The sequence below is a fragment of the Mobula birostris genome, chromosome 4, assembly GCF_030028105.1.
Source record: "Mobula birostris isolate sMobBir1 chromosome 4, sMobBir1.hap1, whole genome shotgun sequence".
Taxonomy (NCBI): domain Eukaryota; kingdom Metazoa; phylum Chordata; class Chondrichthyes; order Myliobatiformes; family Myliobatidae; genus Mobula; species Mobula birostris.
Genome location: NC_092373.1, coordinates 142512600 through 142536839, shown reverse-complemented (window position 1 = coordinate 142536839; position 24240 = coordinate 142512600). Strand labels below are relative to the sequence as shown.

The 24240-nt window shown below is 40.0% G+C and overlaps 1 protein-coding gene and 1 long non-coding RNA gene across 2 annotated transcripts in view; one reads left to right on the top strand and one right to left on the bottom strand.

Moving 5' to 3' along the window:
- On the top strand, window positions 1–21423 carry LOC140196632 (uncharacterized). Its single transcript, XR_011885767.1, has 3 exons — window positions 1–89; window positions 10611–10778; window positions 21309–21423. It is a non-coding gene; the product is annotated as an uncharacterized lncRNA (long non-coding RNA).
- The window catches only part of LOC140196631 (ADP/ATP translocase 4-like), a 35676-nt gene continuing 31779 nt past the window's right edge, over window positions 20344–24240 (bottom strand). The window contains exons 5-6 of the mRNA XM_072256146.1: window positions 23426–23551; window positions 20344–21448 (exon numbers count right to left, since the gene is read on the bottom strand). Of these exons, the coding sequence (XP_072112247.1) occupies window positions 21257–21448; window positions 23426–23551 (318 nt within the window). The 3' untranslated portion in view covers window positions 20344–21256. The remainder of the gene's footprint in view (window positions 21449–23425; window positions 23552–24240) is intronic.

Here is a 24240-nt window from a genome sequence, read left to right as displayed (position 1 = left end):
TTGATTACATTTTGGAGCGATCTAACACATTAGTCAACTAAATATTCGAGATTTGTTGATGCCTCTGTCGAGGCGTGACGATGAAAATTGTAAGTAATCTCAAACGACAGACTCCATGATACAATGAGGTATTAATTAATATAGTGTTGAAAAACAAACTGCAAATGCTGGAAACCTGAAATTAAATAGAACATTCTGGAAATATCCAGCATCTGTGGAGAGGGAAACAATTAATATTTCGGGTTGATGATCTATCATCATTACTGAAGTAGAGCGAGAATGTGGCTTGGGTTGCTATAACACCGAAATTGATGCAGATTGTATAAATATATTTGAGAAGTTGGAAACGCTTACTGCACAAGATCAATCATCGTGGTCAGATGATGAAACACGGGTGGAGGTTCGAAAGAGTGATTAATGAATTCACTTTTTTTGTTAAAGAGCTACTTTCTGAGCTGTAAATTTTAAGTCATTGAGGTACTACAGAACGCGGCTATTGAGTCCGTCTCAACTCTATTTAGTAACCCCGCCAGTTATACTCCCTGTGTTACAAGGGGGTGTTGGGAGCAGACCCAAATGCAAGACACAGACATTGAAGTACTAGGAGCAGGACTTGGTTTATCGAGATAGCAAGGTGAGTAAGGAAGAAATGATGCTGGACGTTGACGCAGGCCCTGGATGAGACTAGGATTCAGGGCCTGGGCTAGGACTTGGACTAGAAATACGGGACCTAGACTGGGAACTAGGAACAAGGAGCCTGGACTAGGAATACGGAATTCCGGAACCAGACCCTGGACAAGGACCCGGAACCTAGGTCTTGGTTGGAACTCAGAACCTGGGTCTTGACTCGAAACCGGAACCCGGGTCTAGGCGAAGACTTGGGACTAGGACCTTGGCAAGGACAGGACGAGGAATCTCCAGCACTGGACTGGGCAAGGAACTCTTGGGCTGGGTGAGGCACTGGAACTAGATGAGGCCACGAAGCTCAGATTTGGACAGGGCTGGAACACTGTCTTGAAACACAGGAACACTGAGCCTTGGAGGTGGGCTGGATGCTCAGAGCCTTGGATGAGGTACTCCAGGGCAGGACGAGGCTCTTGAACTAGGTTTGGCTCAGCTCTTGGACTTGGCTTGGTTAGGTTCAGCTCTTGGAATTGGCTTGGTTAGGCTGTTGGGGACGGAGCTGGGACTCCTCCTTGGAGCGCAGAGCCAGGACCCTTTCTAGGACGCAGGGCTAGGATGACTGCCGAGGTGGACTGGACAAGAACACGAAGCCTTGACTTGGACAGGACTAGAACACAGCACCTGGAACATAGGAACACGGAACACAGAGCCAGGACCCCTCCTTGGCAACAGGACCTAGGGCCAAGACTCTTCTTTGACACAGACAGTAAACACAGGGACACAAAGAGAAAGTTCAAAACTCAACAATTGATAGTTCCTTATATTGGCATGGCAAGGCTCCAGCCTCCCTCCAGCAGTTGAACTTGACAGGAATGCAGGCAAAGCTTTAGAAGGAAAGGGAAAGGAACAGTCCAGCCCTAAATCCTTCGTTTGCAGAGGTATTTATGTGCCAGCCCAAAATGAGAATCAGGTGCCTCAATTAAAGCACCCACTGGAACAAGGGAAAACAGGAAAACCCGGAATAAGGATTGATGAACCGGAATGCAGATTTCACGGACCGGACCATGACACCCTGCTCTATTCTTAGGGCTCAGGAATTTTCCTCTCCCTGTGCCCATTTGGTTCCCTTCTGTTCATTGATCAATGTTCCCTACAATTTGTCGATTCAGTTCCAAGGAACTTCAATATAGAAAAAAGGGATGCAAAGCGTTTGTTAGGAAGAATAAAGAGGCTATATGATTCCTTAGAAACAAGGTATCTGTTGGGATAAAGGAATTGGCTGTGGGAGTGAGTACAAATGCACAAATCACAGAAGGTAGCAATTTAGATTAATAAGACCAAAAAAATGCTGACACAATGAACACAGAACTGAGATGATGCTTATCAGGAAATGGTGCTCTGTGCTTCAAAAAGAGAAAAAGAAAGGAATGACCCCACAACATAAAAATAATGAAAGTGTTTGATGAAACCATGTAGAAAAGTTATTTCAATTTCACTAAAACTAAGGGCCAGAAAGATAAGATAGTCATAAATTATAATGGTAAAAGCTCAGATAAGTGGAGACTCTTTGCGTTAAGCTCCGATGGGAATCATCAAATATACCCATTTAGGACAAATTGTTTTAAGATGTTTTAAAAATCTACTGATACTCAAAATCAATGGATCCCAGGTTGTAGACTCAGGTTGCAAGTGCAGTTCTCCTTTTAGGAAATGGAAGTGGGTTCAGTGTTCTGGGCTCCAGGTATGATTGAAGAGCCGAGGCCTTAGACCACCACTGTCCATATCTTGCTGCCAAATATACAGTTTCTGGAAAATAAAATTTGAGACCTCAGAGCAAGATTGATGTACTGGAGGAACATCAGAGACTGCTGTGTACTTTGCTTAATGAAAACTTGGCTGTCCATTGCTATATTGGATGCAGCACTGTAGCCAGAGGGCTTCCATCTACTGAAAACTCAGAACAGCTGAGTCCTTGAAAGGTAGAGGAGGTGGAGCATGCCTTATGATTAACTTATCATGGTGCATAGACATGGCAGTTGTGTCTCAGTCCTGCTCACCCAACCTGGAACATTTAGCAGTCAAATGTTGTCTTTCTCATCTGCTGAGAGAGTTCACTGCCATCATCCTGAAAGCAGTGTACATTACATCTCAGGCCAATGTCAGGTAGTTCAACTCTGAGTGATTATGCAGAAAGTTTGAAGTTAATAACTCATCTCCTTCTACCTTAGGCCACGAACTTATCAATCACTCCTGATGAGTCATTATCTTCAAACTTTCCACATAATCACTCAAAGAGTTGAACTGCATGTGCATGTAACGAGAGCTGTATAACTCATCTCCTTCTACCCTAGGCCACAAACTTATCAATCACCCCGGCTGTGGACACTTTTCTGGAGATGCAAGATCCATATGCTCCACGACCACTGGACTAAGTGTGTAAATGTAGGAGGGGACCATGTTGAAAAATAAATGTGCTAGGTTTTCTAAAATTGACTCCTTCTACCTTAGGCCTTATCAATCACCCCTTGTATAATCAGCAGGCAGAAAACAGCGCATCCTGATGCCTTCCCTATCGTTGTGGGGGATTTCAAACAGGTCAGCTTGAAGAAATCTCTGAACAACTACCACCAATGTATCACCTGTAGAACCAGAGGACTATACTTGACCACTGTTATATCACCATCAAGAACATTTGCCATGCCATCACTTTGGAAAATCTGATCATATGGCTGAACTTCTACATCCAGCATATAGGCAGAGACCAAAGACCCGTGGTGAGGATCAAGAAGGTGTGGTCAAAGGAGATGGAGAAGCAGTTACGTGACTGCTCTGAGTCAGTGAACTGGACAATATTCATGGATTCATCTTTGAATCTGAATGAATACTCCGCAGTTGTCACCGACTTTATCAAGACCTGTGTGCTTTTGAGAACATACCCAAACCAAAAACTGTCGACAAACCAGGAGGTTTGTAGTTTGCTGAGGGGTAGATCTGTGCTATTCAAGACTGGTGATTCAGAACTATACAAGATGCCCAAGTATGACCTATGGAAGGCTATTTTAAGAGCAAAATAATAATTCCAATTGAGGTTAGAGATGGAAACAGATGCACATTGGCTCTGGCAGGGGTTGTAGGCCATTACTTCTGACAAAGCAAAACCTAACATCATGAATGGCAGTGATGCTTCACTCCCAGATGAGCTCAACATCTTTTATGCACACTGGACAATGTTTCCCACCCTCTGCATGCCACCTTTGCTGAACAGAGGAGCACTTTTAGTAATAGACTGACAACTTTGCTGCTCCAAAAAACGCTATATGAGGTGATTGCTACCCTCAGCCATTAGGCTCTATAATGAGTCAACCTGTAGTCAGGGAAATGCTGACCCCCTCCTGTTAGACTGTTTGTGGTAACTTATTTTTTATTCTTTCTACTTCTCTTCTAAAAATTATATCGGTGTACTTAACTGCTACTGTAACACTGTAATTTCCTTTGGGATCAATAAAGTATCTATCTATCTATCTCTGAAAAGGAGAATAAAACTATCACCTGTGTGAATCCACGCTGCATCTGGTGTCTCTTGTGATCTTTGTCTCAGAGATCGAGGTCAGAACATCCTTAAAGGGAGTGAACCCTTGCAAGGCCCTGATGGTGTACCTGATGGGGCTCTGAAAACCTGTGCCAACCAAAGGGTAGCAGTGTTCAGGACATCTTGAATTTCTCACTACTAAAGTCAGAGGTTCCCACTTGCTTCAAAAGGGTAACAATCGTACCAGTGCAAAAAGAGCAAGGTGAGTTGCCTCAATGACTATCGTCTACTGGTACTCACATCTACTGTGCTTTGAAAGGTTTGTCATGGCTAGAATCAACTCCTGCTGAAGGAAGTATTTGGAACTGCTGCAATTTGCCTATCAGCACAATAGGTCTACAACTGAAGCAACCTCACTGGTTCTCCACTTGGCCTTGTATCACCTGCACGATAATACCTATGTTAGGCTACTGCTTATTGATTACAACTCAGCATCCAACACAATCATAGCCTTAGTTCTAATCAACAAGCTCCAAAACCTGGGCCTCTGTACCCATCGGCTATATTTCATTAGCAGTTTGAGGAAAATTAAAATACATTCACGAATTTCTACAGATACACTGTGGAGAGCATTCTAACTGGCTGTATCACTGTCTGGTATGGAGGGGCCTTTGCACAGGATTGGAAAAAGCTGCCGAAATTTGTAAACTCACCCAGCTCCATTATGGGCACTAGCCTCTTCAAAAGGTGATGCCCCTGTAGCGGCAAACTCTTTAACAAACCAATGCCGCTGCTGTTGATGCCTACGGGTTATTATCCTTGTATAATGTGCCCTGTGATCAATCCATTAATAATCTTCCAATAAGTCAAAGAAATGTATTTGATCCTTTATTAGCAACTAGTAAAATTTACAATCTTGAAGCAATGCAATTTCTGAAACTAAGACTAGCAATATTAAACATACTTAAGCAGACTTAATTGAAGTTGAGTTAAGTGATTCCAAATGAAATGAAGTTAAGCATAGTTAAGCGGTCAACAAAAGATATGACAGCTGTCGGTCCCCAGTTAGTACTAAACTAAACTACTGAGAACAAAACAAGAATACATAGCTAAACCCTATGCTTTTACCACGCCCCCACCCACATGACGAACTACCGTTAAAAACATAATAAATATGCAACACAGAATACAATGCAGATAGAAAACTGATGGATGGATTCTATAGCCTCAAAATGGCAGCATTCATCATTTAGCACCCCCATCAACCAGGACATGCCCTCTTCTCATTGCTATTATCAAAGAAGAGGTACAGGAGCTTGAAGGCACACACTCAATGTTTCAGGAACAGCTTCTTCCCCTCTGCATCAGACTTCTGAACGGACAATGAATCCATGAACACTACCTCACTTTTTTCTCCCTTTTTGAGGTGTCAAAAAAACAACCTCTCCCTCAATGTTGCAAAAACAAAGGAGCTGATTGTGGATTACAGGAGGAATGGAGACGGGCTAACCCCTATTGACATAAATGGATCTGGGGTTGAGAGGGTAAACAGCTTCAAGTTCCTCGGCATCCACATCACCAAGGACCTCATACGGTCTGTACACACCAGCTGTGCGGTGAAGAAGGCACAACAGCACCTCTTTCACCTCAGACATTTGAGTAAGTTTGGTATGGCCCCCAAATCACAAGAACTTCCTACAGGGGCACAACTGAGAGCACCCTGACTGGCTGCATCACTGCCTGGTATGGGAACCGTACCTCTCTTAATCGCAGGACTCTGCAGAGAGTGGTGCAGACAGCCCAGCGCATCTGTAGTTGTGAACTTCCCATGATTCAGGACATTTACAAGAACAGGTGTGTAAAAACGGCCCGTAAGATCATTGGGGACCCAAGCCATCCCAACCACAATCTATTCCAGCTGCTACCATCCGGGAAGTGGTACCGCTGCATAAAATCCAGGACCAGCAGGTTCCGGGACGGCTGCTTCCACCAGGCCGTCAGATTGATGAACTCACACTGATTTGAGTGTACTCTATATTACATTGACTGTTCTATTTATTATAAATTACTATGATTGCACTTTGCACATTTAGATGGAGATGTAATGTAAAGATTTTTACTCCATGTATGTGAAGGATGTAAGAAATAAAGTCAATTCAATTTTTTAACATATACTTACTGTAATTTATGGGTTTTTATTATTATGTATTGCAATTTACTACTGCTGCAAAACAAACAAATTTTGTGACAAATGTCAGTGATATTAAACCTGATTCTGATTCTGAATAAATCAAATGCAAGTTCAGGAGAAACGTCTATTCCAGGTAAGTAGTTAACATGTGAAGCTCACTGGCAAAAAAGGGAGGCAAATGACATGCTTACTTTTAAGGAAAAGTTCGATAAGCATCCACCGATTTGTATATTGGTGTAAGTGTAGAAAGGAGGAGCATAAGCACAAATTGGTTAGTTGATGTGCTACAAATATTTTTTAGTATTTTGTAAGTAAGCATGTGCCATGGAAGAAGGCCACAAATATGTTATGCAATTAATTCCATTATCCTTTCCCCACAGAGTTATAATCTTTTTCCTTCAAATGATCTCTTTTTTACTCCTTTTGAATGTAATTACTGAATTTACTTACACCATTTTTTCAGGCAATGAATTCTTGATTGTAGCAACCTATCATGAGTTCAGATGGGAATCCTCCTACAGGGAAATGCTACACCTGCCCATTTACCTCCTCCCTTACCTCTATTCAGTGCCCCAAACAGTCCTTCCAGGTGAGCGAACACTTCACCTGCAAATCTGTTGGGGTTGTCTATTGTATCCGGTGCTCCCTTCCCTGCATTGGTGAAACCTGATGTAAATTGGGGGACCACTTTGTTGTGCACCTCTGCTCCATCTGCCAAAAATGTAAATTTCAATTTTAATTCCTATTGCCATTCCCATTCCAACATGTTGGTTCATGGTCTCCTCCTTTACCATGATGAGACCACTCTCAGGGTGCAGCAGCAACACCTCATATTCCGTCTGCGTGGCCTCCAACCTGATGGCATGAACATTGCTTTCTCCTTCTTGTAATTTTTCCCTCCCTCTTCTATTCTCTGCTCCCTTACCTCTTCTCCTCACCTGCTTATTACCTCCCCCTTAGTGCCCCTCCTTCTTCCCTTTCTCCCATTGTCCTCTCCTCATATCAGATTCCTTCTTCTCTGGACCTTTAACTTTCCTATTTCATTTATCATCTTCTAGCTAATCATCCTTCCCCTCCCCCCAGCTTTTTATTCTGGCGATTTTCCCCTTCCTTTCCAATCCCGAAGAAGGGACTCATCCCAAAACGTCAGCTGTTTATTTATTTCCATAGATGCCGCCTGACCTGCTGAGTTCCTCCAGCATTTTGTGTGTGTTACCATGAATTCATATTTCATTTAGTCAGGGCTGGGTTTTTTCCCAGTCACCCTAAATACATTTCTTCTGGCAAATTTCTCTCTATCCACCATATACAAGTTTCCAGTTAACAACAACAGCCCCTTGAGTGTTCCTTCACAAATGACTTTTTTTTGCATCTAGCAAATCTCTTTACAACCTTCATGAAGGTTTTGGTATTCTTCTTAAACCACAATGTTCAAAACAAAAGTAATATTTTAGCCAGATTCCAATTGGAGTTCTATAAAGGATTTTTTTTACAGCTTATTTGTTTTAGTACTTGGGGGGTATGCCTATTGAGAATAGGTTGAGTGAACGGCCTTTTCTCCTTGGAGCGACAGGATGAGAGGTGACTTGATAGAGGTGTACAAGATGCTGGTCAGGTCACTCGTCTTGAGTGCTACTGGTACCATGTAACCCAGTACTACCTGTCGCATGGTGGAGTGGTCGGTGACTAAACCGGCTCCCCTGCCAGGCTTGCCTGGTGAGGAGGGTGGCTAGACACCCTGCAAACGAAAAACAAGACCTGTCAAAGGGTGGATGAACCCCCTCGTAGGGTCAATAGCCATCTAGCAAACACGTGCCGTGAAGCGCGGAAAGGGCATCCCTTGCATCAAAGCTGGGTCTGGCCATTCACTGCAACAGAACTTCCCCCAGCCGTCTTGGACCCCACCATGCCATGAGGTCCGGGAGGGGATGTCGAGAGGGTGGGTCTGGACCTGTGCAACCCCCTACTCACCTAAAATCCACTCACACACACACTTCCTTTCTGAGGAGTGGGGTACCACCCCACCAACTGACTAAAAGGAACCATCATCATCCTATGGGATGGATAGCCAGAGAGAGACAAGATGATGAGAGGCATTGATTGTGTGGATAGTCAGAGGCTTTTTCCCAGGGCTGAAATGGCTAGCACGAGAGGACACCGTTTTAAGGTGCTTGGAAGTAGGTACAGAGGAAATGTCAGGGGTAAGTTTTTTTATGCATAAGATGGCAAGTGCATGGAATGGGCTGCCGGTGATGGTGGTGGAGGCGGGTACGATAGGGTCTTTTAAGAGACTCCTGGATAGGTACATGCAGCTTAGAAAAATAGAGGGCTATGGGTAGCCCTAGGTAATTTGTAGGGTAAAGACATGTTCGGCAGTTTCGTGGGCCAAAGGGCCTTTATTGTCCTGTAGGTTTTCTACGTTCTATGTTTACTTGGTTCATAATTTAATAAGACTAGTTGGAATGCTCTTCGTGGTTCATCTGTAGAAATTTGCTACAGTCTTTGATGATATAGTGTATCTCCTCAAGCTCCTAATGAAATATAGTTGCTGATGTGCTTCATCATAATTATATCAGTGTGTTGGGCCCGGGATGGATCTTCAGGGATGTTGACACCCAGCAACTTGAAACTGCTCACCCTTTCCACTGCTTTGATAAGAATTGGTATGTGTTAGTGCATAATCAATTCCTTAGTCTTACTGACTTTGAGTATGATATTGTTGCTGTCACACCGCTCAACCAATCTGTCTCAGTCGTGTACACCTCCTCATGACCATCTGAAATCATGTCGACATCAATTGTTTCATCAGAGAATTTACAGGTGGTACTTAGCCTAACTCCATTTACAAGTTTGCAGTTGACATCACCATGGTGGGTGGGATCACAGACAAGAATGAGATGGAGTACAAGAAGGGGACAGAGGGTCCAGTGGCATTGAGTCAAGAATTTAATTTTTCTCTCAATGTCAGTGAAACAAAAGACCTAGTCATTAACCTCCAGAAGCAAGGCAGAGTACATACCCCTGTCTGTATTAATGGTGTCAAAATTGAGAGTTTCAGGTTCCTAAGTATAATTATCACTAACAATTTGTCCTGTCTACTTTCTCAGAATGCTAAGGAGATTGGTATATCCTTGATAACCATCACCATTTTTTAAACTTACACCATATTTTAAATACAAACACAAACAAGAGAAAATCTGCAGATGCTGGAAATCTGAGCAATACACACAGTCCTGCTGAACAGTTTTGACTCAAGACATCAACTGTACTCTTTTCCTAGATGCTGCCTGGCCTGCTGAGTTCCTCCAGCATTTTCTATAAATACAAAGCATGCTTTCTAGCTGCATAATTCCTTGATATGGCATCTGGTCTGTCCAAGATTGCGAGAAATTGCAATGTTGTGAACATAGCCTAGTCCATAGACGTCCTAGTCATTTTCTCTTCTCGATCATTGCATTAGACAGAAAACACAAAAGCTTGAGAACATGAACCGTCAGACTCAAGGATCTGATCTTTCCATCTGCCTCATCATGATCTTTTGTATTTACCTATCTGCACTGCACTCTCTCTGTACCTGTAACACTATATTCTGCATACTGTTTTTTTTACTTTTCTACTATCTATGGAGAAAATAGATAGTATGGAATGATTTATCTTGATGAAATGCAAACCAAAGCTTTTTTACTGTCTCTCAGTATGAGACACTAATAAGCCAATTACCAATATTAAATTTGACCTAATTTTTTGTCCATTTCAACACACTGCCTGTTTTACTTTGGATATCACTGTTCTCTTCAGTCTTATATCATCTATAAACATAAAAATTATAATGTGTATACCCCAAATCAAGGGAAGAGATTTCAACATGAACTCCAAGAAACACCGCTGTATACTTCTAATCAGAAAAAAAAATCACTATTACTTTCTGCTTTCAATGCTTTAGCCAAATTTGATTCTGTTACATACCTCAGGGAGATCTGTGACTTTTATTTGTGAGCATGATGTAATGGTCTTTTGGAGGTCACCTGATGTAGTTTTCCCGCCGATGTGAGGACATGTTCACCACGGGTATATAAGGGAAGACCTCAGATGACGCAGTTAAGTTTTTAGTTTTCCAGCTAGAACGTGCATCTGTGTCTCCGTTTCTGTTGCATATTTGTTTTTATGACGCAGTTTCATTTTTAAAACTGAGTGTTCTGTTGCAAGGTACAATAGTGCTGGACTGGCAATTTTTGCTAGATGTGTTGATGTTCCTTTTTCCAGCAGTATTGGAGAGTGAAGACTTTATCGAAGTACAGGACCCGAAGGATTAAGAGAAGTTGGTATCATTCGGCAGTTTAACAAAGGATCGACCTTATTGAGTCTTCATTGAAGAAGTAGCTCTTGCCAAAAGAGACAGGAAGTTCATGCAAGGTTTGCTCTCTAGAAACTAAGGTCAGTTGTTTTAGGCCGTTTATTTCCTGTGTTACGTAATCCTTCTCCAGAGAAGTCTCTCCCAATTGAATGTATAAATCTGTTGGACTTTCGAATTTACCATCTTAAGAACTGTATCTGACTTTACCACTTTAAAAACTGTTTTCGCATTTTTTAAAAACTGTTTTCGCATTTAATGCTTTAAGAACCAGTAATGAGTGACGGTTTGTTGAACGGCTGCATAGCGGTTAACTTCCGGTTAAGGTTTTCATTTGTTTTCTATTGTTTATCCGTGTTTAATAAATGTTTGGTTGTTTTTATATAACCTGTCTCAATTGATATTCATTGTTGCCGGTTACATAACAATTCATAGAAGCAATACAGGCCCTTTGGCCCACAATGCTGTGCCGAACATGTCCCTGCTTTAGAAATTACCTAGGGTTACCCATAGCCCTCTTATTTTTCTAAGCTTCATGTACCTATCTAGGTGTCTCTTAAAAGACCCTATAGTATCCACTTCCACCACCACCGCCAGCCCCATTCCAGGCATTCACCACTCTTCTGTGTAAAAAAACTTACCCCTGCCATCTCCTCTGTACCTACTCCCAAGCACCTTAAAACTGTGCCCTTTCATGCTAGCCATTTCAACCCTGGGAAAAAGGTTGACTATCCACATAATCAATGCCTCTCATCATCTTATACACCTCTATCAGGTCACCTGCTCATTCTCCGTCACTTCGAGGAGAAAAGGCCGAGTTCACTCAACCTATTCTCAGAAGGCATACTCCCCAATCCAGGCAACATCCTTGTAAATCTCCTCTGCACTCTTTCTATGATTTCCACATCCTTCCTGTAGTGAGGCGACCAGAACTGAGCACAGAACTCCAAGTGGGGTCTGACCAGGGCCCTATATAGCTGCAACATTATCCCTCAGCTCTTAAACTCAATCCCACAATTGATGAAGGCCAATGCACCGTATGCCTTCTTAACCACAGAGTCAACCTGTGTAGCAAATTTGAGTGTCCTATGGACTCGGACCCCAAGATCCCTCCACACGTCTTACCATTAGTACTATATTCTGCCATCATATTTGACCTACCAAAATGAACCACCTCACACTTATCTGGGTTGAACTCCATCTGCCACTTCTCAGCCCAGTTTTGCATCCTATCAATGTCCGGTTGCGACCTCTGACAGCCCTGCACACTATCCACAACACCCCCAACTTCTCTGTCATCAGCAAACTTACTAACCCATCCCTCCACTTCCTCATCCAGGTCATTTATAAAAATCACAAACAGAAGGGGTCCCAGAACAGATCCCTGAGGCATAGCAATGGTCACCAACCTCCATGCAGAATATGACCCGTCTACCACCACTGCCTTCTGTGGGCAAACCAATTCTGAATCCACAAAGTCAGACATTGTTGAATGTTGGAGAAGACTCGATGGGCCAGATGGCCTAACTTTGCACTCATGTCTTCTGGTCTTGATTCTGCACTTATAAGTAAAATCCAGACTGTTCACAGTAACATTTACCTTTGAGTTCAAAAATAAGAACTTGGCACAGATGAATGTGTGGCTAGAGATGTGCAGGGGAAGGATTTTTGATTCTTCAGCCAGTTTTGGGAAAGATAGGACCTGTACAAGTCTGATGTTTCCAGGGACAGGATCAACATCCTCAGAGGCAGATTAACTAGTGCTGTTTGTTGGGAAGTGTTTATTCCAGTTGCAAAAGGGATGAAATTCTCTGCAAATATTATGCTGGGAGGAAAGGTCTAGAAACTTAAGGCCAGAAATTTAGTTTGAGATTTCTGAGATTTCCTGGATTGGTCTAACGGTTTAAAGATGAATTGTTTCAGTTGTAAAGTTACAATGTAGAGGCTAATGTTATCAATAGAGCAAATAACATTAAGATAAGATTTGATAGAGGTGTACAAAAGTACAGTCAATTTAGGTGGAGTAAGCAAATATGTTTCCTTTAACATACATGTAAAGAATGGAACACTGATCTGAAATTTGAGCAAACATCTGGGAACCCCTGGTCAAAATTTCTGTTACCGCGAATAGTTAAGTGAATAACTGTTTGCATGTGACAGCGGCCACACCCCGGGCAATGGCTTCGACGAGCCAGCTAAACCAGGTGAGGGTAGCCGATGGGTCTCAAACCCTCGGTGAGATAGGGAGTTGTCTATCCCAGCATGTGAAGACAGAGTCCGGCAGATTGAGCAGATGAGACCAATGGAAGGTCCAACGGTCAAGAAGGTGGTCTCTGCAAGTGTCGTGGAACATGTAGAGCAAAACAGGACACAGAAGACTGCACCTAGCCCCATCTCCAGCTGTCTCGACTCTGTCTTGCCACTGGATCCAGATGGGAATGGAAATTGGGAAGAGAGAGTGAGGCTGATACTGTGCAACTCTCCCTCACTTAAATCCAAATCACGCGCTAGTCTCAACACCATCTGGTGTCGAGGTCCTCATCGACGTCAATGATGGATGAACAACAAGTGAGTAGAAGATGAACTGATCTCCAAAAGTCATAAAGTTAAAGATGAAACATGCTTTTCAACGTTTTAAGCAAGATTAGTGTATTATTTTTGTTTTGTACAATTATTGAGTGAAAAAAAAGAAAGGCGCACCATGCAAAAGTTTGGACACCCCAAGAGATTTGAGCTCTCAGATAACTTTTACCAAGGTCTCAGACCTTAATTAGCTTGTTAGAGCTATGACTTGTTCACAGTCATTGTTAGGAAAAGCCAGGTGATGCAAATTTCAAAGCTTTATAAATACCCAGACTCCTCAAATCTTGTCCCAACAATCAGCAGCCATGGGCTCCTCTAAGCAGCTGCCTAGTACTCTGAAAATTAAAACAAATGATGCCCACAAAGCAGGAGAAGGCTATAAGAAGATAGCAAAGTGTTTTCAGGTAGCCTTTTCCTCAGTTCATAATGTAATTAAGAAATGGCAGTTAACAGGAGCAGTGAAGATCAAGTTGAGGTCTGGAAGACCAAGAAAACTTTCCGAGAGAACTGCTCATAGGATTGCTAGAAAGGCAAATCAATACCCCTGTTTGACTGCCAAAGACCTTCAGGAAGATTTAGCAGACTCTGGAGTGGTGGTGCACTGCCCTACTGTGCAGTGATACCTGCACAAATATGACCTTCATCGAAGAGTCATCAGAAGAAAACCTTTCCTGTGTCCTCACCACAAAATTCAGCGTCAGAAGTTTGCAGAGGAACATCTAAACAAGCCTGATGCATTTTGGAAACAAGTCCTGTGGACTGATGAAGTTAAAATAGAATTTTTTTGGCCCCAATGAGCAAAAGTATGTTTGGAGAAAAAAGGGTGCAGAATTTCATGAAAAGAACACCTCTCCAACTGTTAAGGATCGATCATACTTTGGGCTTGTGTTGCAGCCAGTGGCATGGTGAACATTTCACTGGTAGAGGGAAGAATGAATTCAATTAAATACTAGCAAATTCTGGAGGAAACTTCACACCATCTGTAAAAAAGCTGAAGATGAAAAGAGGATGGCTTCTACAACAGGATAATGATCCTAAACACACCTCAAAATCCACAATGGACTACCTCAAGAGGCACAAGCTGAAGGTTTTGCCTTGGCCCTCACAGTCCCCGACCTAAACATCATTGAAAATCTGTGGATAGACCTCAAAAGAGCAGTGCATGCAAGACGGCCCAAGAATCTCACAGAACTAGAAGCCTTTTGCAAGGAAGAATGGGTGAAAATCCCCAAACAAGAATTGAAAGACTCTTAGCTGGCTACAGTAAGTGTTTACAAGCTGTGATACTTGCCAAAGAGGGGTGTTACTAAGTACTGACCATGCAGGGTGCCCAAACTTTTGCTTTGGGCCCTTTTTCCTTTTTTGTTATTTTGAAACTGTAAAAGATGGAAATGAAAAAGTAATCTTGCTTAAAGTATTAAAGAAATGTGTCAATTTTAACTTTACGCGTTTTGGAAATCAGGTCATCTTTTACTCGCTTAGCTATTCACAGTAACAGAAATTTTGACCAGGGGTGCCCAAACTTTTGCATGCCACTGTATAAGAAATAGATATGTGGAAAAAAATAATTGGAGTATTTAGAACTTTGAATTCCTTTGCTTATAAGGATGGTATAGAAATGAAACAATCAATGTCTTCAAAACAGATTGGATAAACGGAGAATAAGTTGCAGGCATTGTAATTGATTGGATTACTCAACTAGAATTTGACATGATGGGCTAAATGGTGGACTCCTGTCCTTTTATGTTCTTCTCTACTGAAGAGAATGGACTGTCTCTGCTCTTGTGTCAGATTTTACAAGGGGTGATTGATATGTTCATGGCCCAAGGTAGGAGTCAATTTTAGAAAACCTAGCACATTTATTTTTCAACATAGCCCCCTCCTACATTTACACACTTAGTCCAGCGGTCGTGGAGCATATGGATCTTGGACCTCCAGAAAGTGTCCACAGGTGGGTGATTGATATGTTTGTGGCCTAAGGTAGAAGGAGATGAGTTATACAGCTCTCGTTACATGCACATGCAGGTCAACTCTTTGAGTGATTATGCAGAAAGTTTGAAGTTAATAACTCATCTTCTTCTACCTTAGGCCATAAACTTATCAATCACCCCTGATGCGTTATTAACTTCAAACTTTTTGCATAATCATTCAGAGTTGAACTGCATGTGCATGTAACAAAAGCTGTATAACTCATCTCCTTCAACCTTAGGCCACGAACATATCAATCACCCCTGCTGTGGACACTTTCTGGAAGTCCAAGATCTGTATACTCCATGACCGCTGGACTAAGTGTGTAAATGTAGGAGGGGCCTATGTTGAAAAATAAATGTGCTAGGTTTTCTAAAATTGACTCCTTCTACCTTAGGCCACAAACTTATCAATCACCCCTCGTATATTCTTCTATTTGAAATTTATTACTAAATTTGCAAAGCAGGTTATGTACATGGCTGAACTCAATAAGTTGCAGTTTGCCTTGGCTACCATATAGTCCAAAAATTTCAGTAGATGGGCTTCCATTTGTCTCTACAGTGTAGATTAGGTTCAGAATGGAAGTCATCTAGAAGGGAAGCTGGGGGTTAATATATCAGATTTGAAAATGTTTTCAAACTCTTTGATTAAAGAGTGTATTTTAGGCCACCTTGTGGTAACAGATCATTACTGCCAAATATTAATTTTCTCGGAAAATACTCATTGGATTCAATTTTACAATATCACATTCTATCCGATTGTGTTTGCATGATTTTTCTCATAACTTGCGGATGGCTCATGTTATCTGACCTTAGCTAACCTAAATCTAAAGGGAATTAATCAATCATACATAAAAACTTTAAAATAATCTAATTACTTTAAACATGGTCCTGAACCGCTTGTGTTTAGCTAGAAAGTAGCAATCATAATAACTGAGAAAGCGTTTAGTTTGAAATTGGCCGGCACTGAGTTCTGCGATTTAAATCAGCACTGCATTGTTTGAATTGCACATTGGAGTGGTGTGCAGTGAAATTCAGTCGGGATTCTCTCTTCGAACTTATGTCAACAACTGCTAGATAGGTGAGTCATAAGGTGCATACGACTGATTTTTGGGATAGAGGGTACGATATCTCCTATGAAAATAAGTAGATTGGGACAATGTTCTCTTGAGTTTAGAAGAACAAGAGATAATATCACTGAACTATTCAAAACCATTTTGTGTCTTAACAAGGCAGATGATGTTTCCTCTGGAGCAAATTAATCAACCAAGCTATGTCTTTGGAATGTGGGAGGAAACCAGAGGATCGTTCACAAGGATCACACGCAAATATTGCTTAAGCATCACAGGCAATCCTTGTTCAATGGAGCTGAGGCAGCAGCTTTACCTGTTATGCCACTTTGCAGTACTGGGCAAGATTAAATAGATTAGGCTTGTGCACTCTGTGAATCGTTGCAGTGTACAAAATTGCCAAGTGGCTTGACAAGGTAAATGCATAAAAATTAAAATAAAATAGTTGATGTTTCTGCTGATTGGGATCGCTACAATCAATAGTTAGTGCCAAAATAAGGGAGTCAGCCATTCAGTACCAAGATGGCAAAAAATTTCTTCACTGGTATATGGTGAATCTTTGTAATTCCCTATCCAAGACAGTTGTGGAAGCTCAGTAAAAATACTTGTGATAGTAAGGGAATATTGAGCAATTAGTACAGGTAAGTAATACTGGCATATAAGGTCATCATGATCATATATAATCAAGGGGCTGAATGGTTGAACTCCTGCTGATGTCTCTTGTTATTAATTACTCAAGAAGCATAACAACTTTTCAACACTGAATGTCAAGGTTTAAGAATATGAACATCTGTGTGATTCAGAGAATACAAGTTAAATCGTACCTTAAGAGTTAATAATTGTAGCAATTTAAAATCTTGAAAGGTTTTCATATAATTAAGAAAAAATGCTATTTCCTCCAGTGACAAAAGGGTCATAAAGCAAAAGACATAAATGTAAGGCAAATGGAAAAAGAACTAGATGTACAGTGAGGAAAGAGTTATTGTTATATCGACTTCATTAATGACATTAAAAAGAAAATTTGATAAACATTTGAGAATGAAATATTTTTTGAATTATGGCTTAAGACATGGCAAACTCATTAGATATCTTTTTTAAAGAGCTAGCAGATGTACAATGGTGCAATATTTTATCTGGCAGTGCTTCAAGTGCTCCATAGGGATCCTGACAACTTTGATCTGGATGCTGATTGAAGCAGATGCCTGTGACTGATAGAGCATTCTGCAGAATATTCGTACAGTAGTGAAATGCCAGGAGATGAAATTTCATGTCTGGTCTGGTATCATTAGTGAAAATTCCATGTCACCCAAATTCAGGCCTTTATGTGTACACTCAAATTGGGTCTTTACCATTGTAATAACCTGGCAGAACACAAGCCCAATAGGTGTGCTCCATGTGAATCAATGGAGAGGGCCCTGCACCAGCTGGGGCTGAAGGAGAAAACTATCTCAGATTTCAGTATAGTTCTTATATGTGCTTATAAAGTAAGCGATGGAATATGTTAGGGGAGCAAAGGTATCCAAGGATACCTCCAAAAATTCAATATATTCATTAAAAAACTGTCTGAAGAGAATAAAGCAGTTATTAGAGTGATTACAGCAATATTTTTTAAGTGAAAGCACGTTAATTTTCATTGAAATATAGAAAAAATTTCCATCACTACAGCAAGAGTTATCAGCATTGAGTAGTTATCCAATCATCCACAATCTGTCCTGGAAGAGTTTCACAATTATGCACTGTTGCTTAGTGTACCTATTTGACTCCATGCTCAGATGGGTCCTCTTTAAGTATCGATAAAGCGGGTCTCATAAGTGCTACATGTTGATTACACAAGCAAGATCTTGGAACTGATTTACGGATGTGCAATGTATGTCTTTGAATGTCACTGCATGCATCCAGGCTATACGCTGTATTAGTAAAGATCTTGAAGAAAAATAATTGCATATTGTCAAATGCATGTTATATTCCTGATTTTCTTTTTATAATCACTTTAAACATGTGTAAATAATGCAATTTCTTAAAACAATTAATAAGCCAATATTTTCATTAAAGTTTTATTAAAGTCTGTCACGAGCCTTGTGGACCAACAGGCCGGTGCTTATGCCAGTTTCCGTGGCATGAAGCAACTGAGAGTACGGGACTCCCTCCCCGGACAGGACACCAGTCTATCGCGAGGTTAACTCCCAGCATTTTTGCTGGTACCCATTCTCAACTGGGTAGACTGGAGCATTGTGTGGTTAAGTGCCTCACTCACACACACACTGCCTCGGCCGAGGCTCGAACCCACGTCCTTCAGATTGCTAGTCCAACACCCTAACCACTTGGCTACGCGCCACACAATATTTTCATATGGGAGATTTAAAAACTAAGATCAATAAATAGAAATAAACCTGAGAATTCTAGCAAATAAGTATCATTTCCTTACTAAGAAAAAGAGTGGTTAAGGTGTTTATTTCACCTTAGCAAATTGGTGAGGCATATAGCTGACGTGATTTCAAAAGGCAAGCACTGGAAAGAAAAAGAGATTAGAAAGATATTGTGAAAAGTTTAATAGAGGTACAGAACATAGAATGACAGGCAACTTGTCTGGGACATAAATTTTATCAACACCACTCAGTGCTTACCAGACTTTATTTTGTACATTTTGTAATTTCAGCACATGCAAAGCAATTTTGGTCTCTATGGTGAAAAGAACTTACATTCTTTGAATGTTCCTTTTGACTTCAAATTCCTCCTGATTATCATTTACTTTTGTTTTTCCTCCTTTTCCTTCATGGTTAACTTATTTCTGCAGTATGAAGAATGCCAAAATGTTTCATTTTATGCAGAGAGCCTGACATAAATGCTTTCAGTGACAATTTTGCTCCACATAATAAGGTTGCCAAAATGATATTCTTCTATTCAAAAGAAAGGAAAACTGAGCAATGTTAACCACAGAGAAACTTGCAAATACTGAGTATTCTATTGGGTAGATGAAAATCAGAATCAGTTTACAATGGAGCCACTTAATTGAGAAAGGCATGTTTACAGACAGGTTCTTGAGCAAAATCTGGAGCAGATGGAAGTATTAATAATGGAAGCCTATCTGTCAAATTTGCTGGCGTTGGAGAGTCCGGGGTGGGGGGGGGGGGGGGGGCGGGGAGAGAAATCTCATTGAAATGTATGGAATATTGAAGGATAGGGAGGATGTGGACAGAATGCTTCCAAACTAGGAGAATCAAAATCCAGAGGGCACAGCCATCAAATAGGATGTCTCTTTGGAAAAGAAATGAGGAAGAATTTCTTTAGCAAGAGGGTTGTGAATCCCTGGAATTCTTTGCCACATACAGCTGTGGAAGCCAAGTCATCAGGTATACTTTAGGTAGAGGTTGATTGGTCCTCATTTAGTAAGGGCGTCAAAGGTTTCAGGGAGAAGGCACAAGAATCTGGTTGATGGGAAATAAATCACCCACAATTGAATGACAGAGGAGACTTGCTTATTTTATTGCAGGGTACCTAGCCTCTGATTCTTCTTGTAGTCACATTATTTATGTTTCTAATACAATTTAATTTCTGATAATGGAAAAGGTTGACTTTTATTGGAGATGCTATTCATTGCTCGCCACTTAACAGCTCATTTCTGAATGATGTCTGGGCCTTAGTCACATTGATTATTCCATAGAATTGAACTTCGTGCAATCACTGAAACCCTCTCTTCTGAAGTTATGTTACAAAAGTCATCAATGAAATTAGCGATGATGCTCAGGTTTAGGACAGTGTCCTGAAAATTACCACAGTGACATCCTGCAGCTGGGATGATTGACGTCCAACAATTACAGCAAATGTACTTGATGTCAACTGACATCAACTTTACCAGGGCTCTCTGCCTTATTTTATCCGTATTTGGACAAGGATTATATTGCGGTTTGGAGCGGAATCAATCAGGAAAAAAATCAGGACAAAGTTAGTGGTGAGTAAAGAACATTTGATGGCACTATTGATAACACATTACATAGTGGATGACTGACAGCAGGCTGATTGGCTGGTATTAGATATTTTATTTGTTCAGATTTTTGATGAAGACATGACATACCAGAATACTCTATAATAAACATTTCAGTATGTACAGTATTTGTTTTATTACAGTATTAAATGATCAGTTATCTACAAGATTTTTGTCTTGACAACACAAAATGCAATTTTTGCAATAAGTTAACTAAAGTATTTTACTACTCTATTTTCATTATTCCAATAGAACAAAGCATTTTTGGACTGCATTAAGTTTGACTTGTATAACCAAAATAATATAAACAATGTCGCTAACTTGGTGTATTCAGTTTAGAGGACATTTTTCTGGAAAAATCTCTTCTTTGTACTTTTCTAATACTGGAATCCACTTAAACACTCTGCTGATATTCCTCACATATAAAACTGTTAAAAGATGCATATTCCAAACTACTTCCGTGCATCAGAGGATAAGAAGCAGCTACAGCTTCATTTCTAAGAAAATTCTACTGCAGCCTGGCAGAAGCTTTATTAAATATAGTATATCTCTGTTAAGTGTTCTGTAAGTATAGAAAAAAATTGACATAGGCTGTTAAATGTTTAGGAAGACAATTTACAGAGACATATAGCATATTTAATCTCTTTGCGGGTGTAATGAATCTTGCCATTCTCTATTTAGAATGGTGTAGTAGTCAAATCAATATTTTTCAACGGTGCTGTTTCCTGAATTTATTTTACTTTTTTACCTACAATGTCATCTATTTAAATGAATTTGGGAAAGACTACCTCTGAAAATTCACCATGGAAGTTCTAGTTAAAGATCCTGCACTTAAGTGTATAACTAAGTACAACTAAAAGAAAATGAAAATTTAAATTTTATTTTCTCAGTGTTACTCAAGAATCCATTCAGGAGCATGGATAATGCTTTACAGACGTTGAACTGCAAAATGTATTTTCTTAACGAGCTTTGCTTTCCAAAATAACTAACAATTTCTTAATTTCATCATAGAATACAAGAATTAAAGCACCGCCAGTTCCACGCAGGATATTTGAAAAGGCTCCTCGGAAGAAAGCACCAAATCCCTCATGTTTATAAATCTTTCGGAAGCAATCCAGTGTTCCAGTGTACTGTCTATCTGATTCGCCACTCTGTGGATTAAAATTTCAAATTCTCAGTATGTCATGAGCTCTCATAATACTAACCTACCTAATTATTGTGTTAAATTTATTATGTAGAGTAAATTTTATTGAAATTCTTACTAGTTATGTTGAGAAATATTTAAGTGTGAAGTTATTACATTTTGAAGCATAATTGCTACTTTGGAAAACATCAACCTTTGCAAAATACGGGCTACAGGTTCTATCTAGTTTGCTTTTCTCCCCCAGATGCCATTTTGATTTCCAAATTCAAACTAAGTGCTTTAATAATGTTTAGAAATTATACATCATGGTAACATATTCTGCCACCAAGTTATTGTTGACAGCAATTGTGAATTTGAGTTGAATTTGAATTGTGCATTCTGAGCACATTTTGATATGTTCAGACCTTAACACGTTCAATGAGTTAGTTCTGATATTAGCCTACAAGCTCAAAGAGCCTGGTAAAGCACATTAATTCAACACTTATTCAGCAATTATTTTAGGGTATGTTGCTGCAAAATACCCAAGGTATTGTGCACCACTAACTGGGCCTGGCAGCTTCTGAATCGTGAGCTGCTGCCATCATCTTGTAGCATATCCAATGGGCCTGATGAAGGAAACTTTGTGGAAGATTAAAACACTAAATTAGAAATGTAAAAGAAAGAATGCCTAAAATTAAGTCTGAATTTTAGACTTCTTTCCCCTCCACTGACAAGAGAACATATCCTTACAGATCAATACAAGTTCACAAAGATATTCAGCAAGGAGTAACTGAGTTTCTGAGCAGCTTGCTCTGTGTGTTGTATACTTTCCAAGTGTTTTTCATAGTACAGTGAACTCCATAATCCATTAAGTATTCCCCCCAAACAATAGTAGTAGTGATGATGATGTATGTGGAAATTAAAAGCATGTCCAATAAGGGTACAACTATAATCATGGGCAAATTTAATTTACACATAGATTATGGTAAAAAAAAGTGCGATGTAAAAATTCTTGTGCAGTGTACCTGGGATGGTTTTCTGCAATCTACTATAAATAATAAAACTAAAGCAGAGTCATGTGCATCATCATAACCACTTAATAAATTGCTTTTCTCCCAATGTGAAGATTGCTCAAAAAGTCCTTCAGCCATTCAGGAACATCACCTTTTTCACAGTGCAACATTATTTCCCTTCTGTTTCAGTAGAAGTCTCACTGGATTTTTCTGTCCTTATACACTCTGTATTTTCCAAAAGTGAATTTTGTTGTCACCTATCAAGTGCATTCAAAGACTCTGGTTAGCTTTGGAACCAGTAGTGAAAAGTGTAGCAATTTATTTGGAATTTCTAGTTCAACTCACTCACAAAACATTAAATGAAAAGTTCCAGAAGACCTTAGGGCCTCATCAGTAAGATGTACCTCGGAAAATTGAATTTGCAGTCTTGCTTATGTACCATATTTGCTGAAGCAAATATATCTCAATGCATTCTGCTTCGGGGAATATTAAAAAGACAAGTGTATGTGATGATTAGAGGCTTAAATAGAGTGAACAGCAACACATATATTCTATACCAAGCCACGCTGGGGCTCTTTTAAGCTGTCCACAACAATTTTGATTTGCTGTCAGATGTACTTGTACTTAAGGTATTGCTTCTGCTAAAAATTTAGTGACATCATACTTAGAACATTATTGTTTCTGATCATAGATCTTGACCTGTGTGCATTCAACACAGCTGGCCATGATAACTTTGGAATGATCCACTTTAACTACAATAATGAAATGAAGTATAGGTTTTATTGAATGTTTCACAAAGGTATTCAAAGAAGCAGGGTTCTTTCTACTGAAATTAAGTCTTTGCCATTTCTTAGTGTTGTAATGTTTAGAAGCTGAATACTACCATTTAATATTGACCAATCCAGGCAAATGGAGGTTCTGTTGGTTTTTTTGTACAACTCAGACAATTGCTCTTGAGAATCCAAGAACGCACCTCAAAATCTACTACTGACCTGCATCATCAAGCGTCTTCTCACAGTGTCAAAAGGATAAGACAATACCCCAGAAAATGAGGTGACAGCCTGAGCAATCAAAAATGACACAAACACAGGAGTATTCTTTTGGTTTGGTAACACACCCTGTGGAAAAAACAAATGAAATTTTACCAAGAAATAATTGAAATATGAATTAATGTTTGTCAATTAATGGGGATGTGAGCAGAGCAGCCTGTTAAATCACCAATTTTTTATTCCAGTGAAAACTGAATATTTTAACACCCAGGCTATTTCCCTAAAAATATACCCTAAACATTTAGAATGCTTATGTTTTGATGCAATTGATCATCAAATATTGGGCTTACTTAAGATTCACTGTAATTACTGATTTATTTGGAAATATTACACAAATAGCAAAGAAAATTTTTGCTACATTCACCTCTTTAGGTAATTATATGGTGTTTATTTGAAGCCTACCAACTAAGTGAACTCAGCTCAAGAAGACAGCAAGTGATGGAGGGTTTACATTTTGCCGTTCCAAAAATGCAATGACTCAACCTATTTGTTTTTCCATTGAGTCCATCATGATGATGAGTTTTCTGGTCACTTGGATGCATATGATAAAATAGGTTGAACTCAGTATGGTTTCTTTAAGAGGATATCTTGCCTGATAAAACTGTTAGAATTCTTTGAGAAAATTCTTTCTTACTTCAGTGGTTGGTAAGTTGATGGAGAAGATCCTGAGAGGCAGGATTTTTGAACATTTGGAGAGGCATAATATGATTAGGAATAGTCAGCATGGCTTTGTCAAAGGCAGGTCGTGCCTTATGAGC